At 34.4% G+C, this 10,699-nt stretch overlaps 1 protein-coding gene across 1 annotated transcript; it reads left to right on the top strand.

Moving 5' to 3' along the window:
- The first annotated feature begins 9,347 nt into the window (after positions 1–9,347).
- LOC127802137 (uncharacterized) lies at positions 9,348–10,496 on the top strand. Its single transcript, XM_052337833.1, has 3 exons — positions 9,348–9,458; positions 9,732–10,121; positions 10,203–10,496. Exons 1-3 carry the CDS (start codon positions 9,348–9,350, stop codon positions 10,494–10,496), a joined length of 795 nt encoding a protein of 264 aa, XP_052193793.1.
- The last annotated feature ends 203 nt before the right edge of the window (positions 10,497–10,699 follow it).

The raw sequence follows: 10,699 nt of genomic DNA, 5'->3' as shown, positions 1-10,699 counted from the left end.
ATCTCATATCTTGATTAAACAAACCTCCCTAACTATTAAAGGTTTCTATTCAATTAAGGCAAACCCTAGAGGTAATTTTCCATTTTAATTTAATCTTATATCACCTACGGTACAATAATCTTGAATGAGGTTTAATAAAGAGAAGCAAAATGATCATTTTGAACCAAAATTTAATTGGGAGGGGGTAACTAAGTAAGAGAAACAAGGTGCAAAATTATCCAATGCACAAAAGAAAATTGAATCCCACCAAGGTAGGTTATTTAATACTTGGAGAACATGATATAGATTTATCTCACTTTTATTCTCAAAATATCAAACGGGAGTGTGTTAGTGCGGTACCATGTTATTTTTGCAAGAGCTCTGTGCAAATTGTTTTGACATAATTAATATTCATCATAGTACATATGAAATCTGTCTGTGGTAACAGGAAATTTGTGTACATTTGCCTTGCCTTGTTCGTTTATCTTTATGTTTTTTCTTAATCACTCTTTAGTGTTTGCATTAAGTACATTCACTATATATATATATATATATATATAAAACTAGCAAATGAGCATGCAGGATGTGCACATTTAAAAGTTTTCAATACCTCCACTTGAGATCTTTAAGCTTTGTATTTATTTTAGGAACTTGAAAGACTTATTAATTCAAGTAGAATGTTGGAGGAGCAAAAGTTATGTTATCATTAATATCCAAGTTTTTATACCCTTGCCCATATGTTTGGAATAAGGGAGTTTTCATACCGTTATGGCCCAAACCAATCCTCTGGATCCAATGGGTCGTTTTAATGAGCAAAACGGGCTAGCCTGTTTTTTTTTTTAAAAAAAAAAAAATTGTTTACAATCATTTCAAAATACAAAATATTTTAATATTTAAATAAATTACCTTTGTAATTCCACCATTTATATGTTATACAAAGGTTAAGCTGAATCATTTTTTACGTATTTATAAATTTAGTATGATTGTTGTTCTTTTTCGGTTTAAAAGGGATGATCAAACGGAGGTCTTAAGGCAAAAACTATCCGTACAAGGAGAGGTGACACCTGAAAATAGATTAACATTCAAGTAAGTAAGAGTTTAAGGTGATAGAATCTCTGTTTGATTGGGCGGCTAGCTTATATAGAAAAGAAGGGAAGAGCTCATTGCATGTCATTTGCAAGTGAATTAGGAGCGGAGAAACTTAGAGCAATTTAGGCATGTTCTGGACGTAGGAATCTTGACATGATGATGAGGGGATGCTGTTAAGTTGATGTTGATGGGATGGAACCTAGAGACCGAACTAGTGCTTAACAACGGAGTTATTGTTGGGCTAGGCCCAATATAATTAGTAGGGTCCAATTGCGATTCATAGCTTACGGGTACATTGATCAGCTCGGGCAAGATGATTATCTTTCAACCATGTTTGATTATCATATGTGATATAATTGATGCCAAATAAATGCAGGCTTTAACTAAAACAAATTAATACCATCATTATGATGAGAATTCTTTGTATTAGGTAAAAAAAATTGACTAGAGACCTTCTTATTACTTGAAAGAGAAGCAAAAGGATTGCCAAGCAGAGAACTTTTAGCTCAAAAGTTGGTGGTTTTACCATCTTAGGTGGCCAAATTTCTTTTTTTATTTATTTTTATTTTTTTAATAAATTATACTTGACACACTTGAGTTTTTCGGAAATTACTTATATCTCATATTTCAAAAAATTATACTAACATTTTCTCATTAAAAAAATATTTGTTAGAAACTCGTTACACTTGTAATTTTGCACTTATTATATTAAAAATTCTCTCTCTCTCTCTCTCTCTCTCGCTCTATACATATATATATATATATATATATTAGACCTAATTCCTTCTTCTTTCCTCCTTTCACTATTTTCCTCCTTTCTCTATTTACACAAGTATATGTCAATCTCTAAAGTAAGACATCAAGGTTTGGTGAAGAAGAAAAACTAGCAAAAGGTAAAAATATGATAAATATTTTGATTTCTTTTAGAGGATTTCTATTTCTTATTTGAGATATTAATTACAGGGGTATCACATGGCAAATTTGAGAAATTAAAGGGGGTAATTTGTGTAATGCAATTAATGGCATTATATGGGTTCTATGGGTTTTAACTTCTTAAATAAATTAAAAACTTAAAAAAGAATTATCTAAAAAAATTATGATACGTGTGAAGATTACACACGTGACGTGTGTTCTTAACGGGGCCACCTTAGGCCTCAATCCACTTGACCAAACCACTTTCAACCTAAGTCCACTTAACCATGCCACCATCAACCTCAATCTATCTAAATAGTTCTAAATTGGACTAAACTAATTTGCAAATCAATTCTACTTAGTGTTGAATTACTTAATCTGAATAGATTCTCTCCTAAGTGATAACCTCAATCATTGTAAGCACCCTCGCCCGAATATCTCAACCATCCGAACTATCCAAACGGAAGCGCTTACGGAAGGAAAATGAATGAACACAAGGCAAAAACCACTCTAGTATGCATACTTAAGAAGTAGAACAGCGGAAGCCAAGCTATACACATGTATACACTACGGGCACTCTGCTATCACAGTGGTCACATAATAACAAATACATACAGACTCCCATGCCGACATACAAGAGACATGAGGAATGACGTGACAAAGTAAAAAATAATAGAGTAAATCCTACTCAAACATAAGAGTTGACGGGGACTGACTAAACTGCATGTACACCATTCCAACTCTGCCACTAAATGCTGACTCCCTTGCCCTGAACCCACGCTACCACTACCTGAAATGATGAAAAGTAAAGTGAGTCGAGAGACTCAGCAAGCATAGAGAAAGAAAGGCTATAAGCTGAACATATCCAATAAACTCTCCTCAAAACACCAACCCCCAAGCACACACAAGCTATGAGACGCCCAACATAGTATAAAAGCGTAAATAAAAGCACGTATCGGTTCTTAAGGGCCCACACAAGACATACGGAACCCAAGTCCCATATCAACATGCCACTGCCCTGAAAGGCAATATATATCTCCAACAAATCTATGCGTAATGTCCTGAGTTGGTGCTCCTTTCACCCGTGTGCTTGCGTTGGTCCTCCCGACACTCAGAGTTATAAAATAACTGAGCCGTAGGCTCTCTCGAAACGGTCCTCCCGTCCGAGATCTATAAACTGGTAGTAACCATGCAATGCACATAAAAATGCAATGGTGTAGTGAGCATCAACATGATACACTGGCGCTCATACATCCAGGTATTAGGCCATGCTCCGCTCACATAGTAAACCGCATGCGATGCATATGCCCATGCCAGATGCAATCTAACCATGCTAGAATGTTCGTGTCCAAGCATACTCAGTAAATGAATATCTCCACATGCAACCCGTACCCATATGCATATCAAACCATGAACGATAATACAACATATCGAATCACGCAATAAATCACATAATGACAGAGCTAATCAGCAGTGTCACCGGTCAACGGTCAGTGACTAGGAGTGTCTGCCCGACGGTCCACTTTAGGGCCGTATAGTAGTCTACTCCAACGTCACCCAACAACTGACCCCTGCCCCACTACTCGATAGCTCTAACCTGAATCATAAATAAACCTGAGAAAACCTTAAATAAACCCGCACGTCTAGGAACCTAGTCCCCAAGCTGGGTTCGGCATCATTCTGAAAGGAATGGGGGCGGTACAAACCCCCGTAGGCTTACCACAAATAAAGTTCTAGAAGTCCCGAATTTAATTTAAAACATACCAAATGAATAATAACTCAATAAATAATTCTAGGAGTTGATTTAGCATAAGGGATGGGATATAATATGAGAAACCACAGAGTCTCTCACGAGAATCAAAGAACGGGAGGAGAGGGATAAGAGCTTGCCTTGTAATCTACTAATTCTGCCTCTTTTGTGCTCTCATTGCGAAGAAAAGCGTTTCCTAGTAATTAATGAAATCGTGACTTCAATTAATTAAATCTAACCGTATAAGTCATAGTTTAGCCGCATAAAATCCATAACTTATACATATAACGCTTATACTATTTTTTACCCACGTAGACACACCACAAATAAAATCCTAATAAATCTCTTATTTATTTTAAATTAAATCATGCCAATGACATCCTCAATTTATATAATTAATACGGGAAATCGAAATAAATTAAGAAAAGCGAGGAGTTCATAAAATAAAAGGAGATCGCAAAGGTAGAAGAGAGTTTGCCTTTATTTAGCCGTTTACGACGTTTTTACGCTTGAACGCCACCAAAATACTATACGCTGCAAATTAATATAAACTCCCAAAATTAATAAAATTAGACCCAAAATGAAATTTCAACCATATAGAATGATTAATACATTTTTCTTTACTCACCTGGCTAATTAAACCACGATTAAATCCCATTTAATCTTGAATTTTTCTTCATTTTCTCCCTTTATCTTCACTGCTCGCGGGCATTGTTCCTTTCTCCCATTTCTTTCTCGTTTCTAACTCACAAAATGGCTGAAATCAGCCTTAAAAACGAAGCAAAATGAAGGCTTCTCGGGCAAGAAGAATGGGCGGATTGAGAGCACACCACGTGGCGCAGCCAACAGTGGTGCACACTGCTACTGCGTTGGGCCGAAACGATGGCACAGCCAGCCTCGAACCCTGTGACCTCACCTTCCTCCCTCGCGCGCGTGACCACCTGATCCAGGTCGCATCTTCAACATATATACATGCATAAATAAATTTAAGGGAATCGCATAATCTTTTCAGAAAATTGCACTTAAGCCCCAAAACTTTCAAAAATTATCACATGCACCCCAAACTCCCTTTTCCCTTATTACACTTGTACCCTGAACTTTTCAGAAAATCCACTAAATTAATTTATTTTACTATTTTCATAAATACTCCCAATTAAATTAATTATTCTAATTCTCATTTTCTCAAAACAACATAAACATTTATTTTTCTTTTACGTTCTTAAATACTTCATAATGACTTCAAATACCAAAATTAATAATTAATATTTATCTCTAAATTTCAGGAATGTTACAATCATAATTTAAGATTACTTCGTTCAATCCAACAATCAATCATGATCCCTACCTATAAACTTAAGATAAATCCCTTCTTCTAAATCTTAGAAAATCTGTAAAAATAATCTTGATCTCTTCAAATTTGTTTAAGATAAATATTTCTAAGCACTATTCACTAGGGAAACTTAATCAGAAGTGAAGAAATATCTTTTAAGTGATTATAAATAATAAAAAAAAAATCTCTTCTCTAAACGAAACATTTTCAATTACAATCTCAAACTCCGTTCTATCTTAATTTATTATTACTTCATATTTAACTTAGTCATCAAAATAGATTTCTCAATCACCCCTAAGGTAGTCTCACTGTTCTCTTTTACATAAGCCCAACTCAAGACTTCACAAATCAAGGTTTTTCTATCACCTAGTACGTTTTTTTTATTAATATATTGATAATTAATTATGTGCATCATCAAGAGGTGATGTTTATAGGAAAGAAATGATTCTCGCACAACTAACTAGATGGTCAAAACACACATTTTCCACAATAATGCACAAAAACGAAACAATCATCAACCAAAGTCCAAATCGTGGTCAACAAATTAAGGCCAAGCTCAACTAGTTCAACTTTTTGACAAAGCACTCCAACATCAAGGATGCAAATATATATGTCTGCAAGGAAGAACAAACAAGAAAGTAGGCGGAGCCATACTCTAGCTAGTTGGCGTCGATCGTATGTCTGAATTTGAGTTAATATATATAAAAGGAGAAACAAATAAATGCCATAAAAGTCAAACTCCAACAATGGATTGTCTGACATAACTAGCTGAAGATATAATTCTTCATGCGATCAACAAAAGGATATATATATATATACACGTCCAACTCAGCTGCATGATCGATATTGCTAGTCCTATATTTACTTTGATTTTATCAATAAAACCTATATATGCTAGTCAAATTCAGTTACCCCGGCACCATTTAGAATATTAATTTGAGCTAGCTAGCTAGGGGGAAGAAGACAAGAGGAACACTACATTAATTTGTTGACATTGCAATGCCATCAATGCTATGCTTTGTAAAAATTTCTCTAAGCCTTACATGGAGGTGCAAAGGATTAATTGTTTTGACACTACTTTATATCTCTGAGGCTAGTATTTCTAAAATTCTGCAATTTGAGGAGCAAGTCAAAAATTGATTCTAAGGCAACCGAACCCTAAAGAAAAACAGCTCTTGGTTATTTCGGGTAAAAGCCTAGACCAAACCAACCTTTATGACAACTTATTGCTTGTTTTTTCATGTTTGAAGATTTAAAGAACCCAAATCTATATCGATTCTTCAGTGATTTTGTTCAAGACATGTCAATGATTCGATCAACTTTTAGGATTTTCCTCTAATGTATCAATTTTTTGGTGCTTTACCAGTATTTTATTTTTATTTTTATTATTTTTGTGTAATTAACAAGAGTATTTTGGAGATTTTAATAACATTAATTGTTGTTATTAATGGTAAGGGGGTATGTGTTCCAATGTAATTATATTAAGAGAAGTTGATGTCTTTTTAAAAAATAAAGAAATGGTTGGTGCAATTTAGATAAATCTCAAGATTATTTGGGAAATTTATCTTTTTTAAGTTATTTGAAGAATTGAAATTCAAACTGTCCTAACTTAATACTTGACTTTCGTCAACCGTTAGTTGTTGTCAAAAATAACTGTTAAGTGACGACGAATATGATATTGACTCGTGTTTTAAAAGTTTAAAGTATTAAAACTAGATGATTTTTTTTTTTTTTTTGCACAAAAAATTTAACTTATATAGCACTAAATTTTTATTAGATTATTTTAATTTGTTTTTTTTTTTTCATAGTTAAGAATATTAGTACATACCAAATTTATGTTATAGAAGTGTAAAACTAAACCTAAATTTAAAAGTGTACAATTTCAAAGGCAATTTGTCAATCAATAAACTAGGTTTGAACCTATATTAAATTAAATATAAAATATATTATATAATATTTAATTGAATATCATATTAAATATATTTAATCCATTATATATATCCGAACTATTTCTAATACATCTAATTGGATCCAGATCTCAGTTTGGATAACCGGATTTATTAAAAAAAATAATTATATCTGAAAAAAACTTGAATTGGGTTTCCTCCACTGAAAGTGAAGAATCAAAAGACTCACGCACGTACATACATACATACGCACATATATTCCACGTGGCGTACATGCATACTGATTTAGATAAATATGCAAGAAAACTAGAACGGTGTTCGGTGTATATCTATCTATATATATATGAGATGCGTATGTATATGTATATGATAACGATCAAAATGAACAACTCCGCAATTGGGAAACCTAAAATATTTGATCATTTCAACAGCCATTTCTTCCATGAATGAAAGCACTTCCTGATTCTAAAGAATCCGGCCTTCCTTCCCTTGGGCTTTTCTTCCTTCTTCTCCGGCCATTCATCGGTCGCCGTTGGCGCTCTTCCGGCCTTTCGTTCTTCCTGCGTCGCCGAATCTTGGTCGGAGAGCCGCTGGTTTTTCAGCCTTCTCGATCCTCCAACCGCCGGAAGCGCCATGGTGTGCCTGTCAAGGACATGGCCAAGTGAAGCCAATTCGTATGAATCGTACAAAGGGCTTCCACAATCCCACATCTTCGTTGCATCTTCGTCGTCTTCCTCTTTGTAGGGTTCCTGATCTCTGGTGTTCATCTTCGCCGTGGAGTTTCTCTTTCTTCGACTCATTAATCATTTTTTTTTTCGTTTATAGGAAGCACGTTTCTTAATTGGGCAATTACTTGCAAAATTCCCAGCTTACCCTCGTTGAGAGATGTGGTGTGTTTATTTTTGGGGGTAAAATTATCTTTTTGTAATTAAATATTATTTGCTCAAACAGGCGGCCAAAAATTTGTTAAGAATGTGACGTGCTGACTGAATAAAATAAAATTATAATATTTTTATATTAAAATATAAAATAATTAAGATAAATTTAAGAAATATTCTAAAATTTTTATTAAATTATTTAGAATACATTTGGAGGCATACGAGTCATTTTCTCTTATTTGTAAGGTAGTAGATAAATTTATCAGGAGAAAAAGAGAGATAAATTTATCTGAATAATTCTAAATAAGAAGTCATGTAATTTTTTTTGATAAATTATCAAATAAATTTAATAAACATAAAGTAAAATATTTTTATTTAAAATATTTTTCATATATTACTTTTTTATATCTTAATGAATGTATAGTACATGTAGACAAGGGTAACATCTAAACATAGTGGAGTAGATAATGAGCCAAACTAAGGCAGACGATTTCAAACTCTATGGGCATTTAGAAAAAAAGGAAAGGTGTGGTTGCGGATAAAAGTGGCATTAAACATTAATTTCAAACATAATTGCAAGAATGAGTAGCCATGGTAAAAATGAGGTTAAAGAATTTCAGAAAATTAGTGGCAATTATAGAAACAAATAATAATAATAATAATAATAAATAGAAATTATCGCCACTTGTGTGATTTAACTCTTTTAAGAACCTACCTAACAAGTCATCGTTGCACATGCTGTATAGGTTGGATCATTTAAAGCAATTCTATTAACATGTAGAGATATTGGTTCAAAGTGCAAATAATAATTTTTGAATCCTAAGCCCCTAAATGGATTAAGTGAATTATAATTAAAGCGTACAGTCTTGTTGGGTGTCCACCGAAAAAATAATAATAATAATAATAATAATAATAATAATAATAATAATAATTACGTCAATTACGATGTATTGACAATAATAATAATAATAATAATAATAATAATAATAATAATAATAATAATAATTGTTAATCCGGATTAGCAATGAGACTTCCGGCATTTGATGTTGGATTGTGAAAGTTGCGCGTCTACATGTGACCACAGCTGAGAATTGTTCCGGGATTGACAGAGAATGTTTTCCTACGCTTAAGCAAGGGAAGGTGATTGTGAAGAATTCCCAACAGCCGCCAACAGGGGAGAGCTGACAAATGGCTACTATGTTGCTCTTATCGACAATCAACCAAATCGTTATGGCCAAGGTAATTCAGTGTCAAACAAGGTTTTTTTTTTTTATTAGGTTCTCTACTTCCCTGGAAGAAAGCTTATTCTATTTCTTCTCATTTTTCTACAGCTTCTCTATCCTCTCAAAATTGGAAAGCAGAAGAAGCATATATAGGTTGAGTTGCTGTTATTAAGTGGGAAATTCACTATTATTGCTATGGAAATACACTATTATTATTGTGAGAAATATAAATAGATATCCATTATGTTCGGTGTTTATCCAACAATCTGAAGAAAAATTATGGCCATCAACGTCGTTGCTACAGCTTCACCCTCTGCTGCTCAGGCCGCTAATCCGACCAATGCTCCAGCCACCACCATAGCTGCTATTGTTGGGCCAACTGTCGCCAAGGCTATCCCTCACATTGAAAAACCTCAACAATTCAACTATAAAGACTTTAAAAGGTGGTAGCAGAAGATGATCTTTTATCTCACCACCCTAAAATTGATTCATATCCTCAATGAGAATTGTCCAATAACTCCCGAATAAGACGTAACGGTGGAGACACAAGCTGTCAAGGAGGTGTGGCAACAGTTGGATTTCCTTTGTCGAAACTACATACTGAGTGGGCTGACGGACTTGTTGTACAATGTTTGCTGCACGCCTTATCAAGTGTCCAAGTAGCTCTGGGAGGCACCGGACAAGAAGCACAAATTGGAAGATGTTAATACCAAGAAGTTCTTGGTGAACAAGTTCCTTGACTACAAGATGGTTGATACCAAGTTGGTGGTAAACCAATTGGAAGAATTGCAAGTCATCTTCAGTGATTTACTGAGTGAGGAGTTGGTCATTAATGAGCCATTACAGGTTGCCACTGTGATTGAGAAGTTGTCATGCTCGTGGAAAGACTTCAAAAACTATCTCAAGCACAAGCGAAAAGAGTTATCCATGGAGGATATGGCTGTTAGACTCTACATTGAAAAGGATAACAGAAAGGGAGATAAGTCTCTCTCAAGTTTGAAGCTAGGGCTAACGTGGCTAAAGTTTCAAAGGCTCAACCTAAGAAGCAACAAGGCAAGAAGAAGAACGGGAACATGGGTCCTAAAGCAACACCATCAATAAGCACATCAGGGAAGCTATTGGGTGTGTGGTAAGACGGGTTATAGAGCTATTGACTGCAATCACAAGAAGGGACAGAGCTTTGGCAATAATCAATGCAAAAACAGGCCTAGTTATGCCAATATGATGGAGAAAGATGTCAACTTGGTTGCAGTTGTCACTAATGTTTGCATGGTGTTTAACACCAAAGGCTGGTGGATAAACACTAGGGCTACAAGGCACAACTGTGGGGACAGGGCTCTGTTCTCCACATATGAGAAGTCTGACAACATTGAGAAGCTGTATATGGGGAATGCTTTACCTTCTCCAATGGAAGGGACATGCAAATGATGTTGCACCTTTTTTTATATTAGTTTTGATGATGAAAAACATCTATTGGCTTAATGCCTAAGTCATGAGTCAAGGTTATGATTTTCAACATATATAAATTTCAATATCAAGTATTATTTTGTTCAAATGAAAACCAAGTTAAGTTCATTCTTATACATATGGAGATTTGCAAAAACAAGTATTATGATTTAAAAGAATCTCCT

Source organism: Diospyros lotus, chromosome 5 (genome assembly GCF_014633365.1).
Source record: "Diospyros lotus cultivar Yz01 chromosome 5, ASM1463336v1, whole genome shotgun sequence".
Taxonomy (NCBI): Eukaryota; Viridiplantae; Streptophyta; class Magnoliopsida; order Ericales; family Ebenaceae; genus Diospyros; species Diospyros lotus.
The sequence above is the reverse complement of the archived record's forward strand: the minus strand, read 5'-3'. Positions and strand labels throughout refer to the sequence as shown.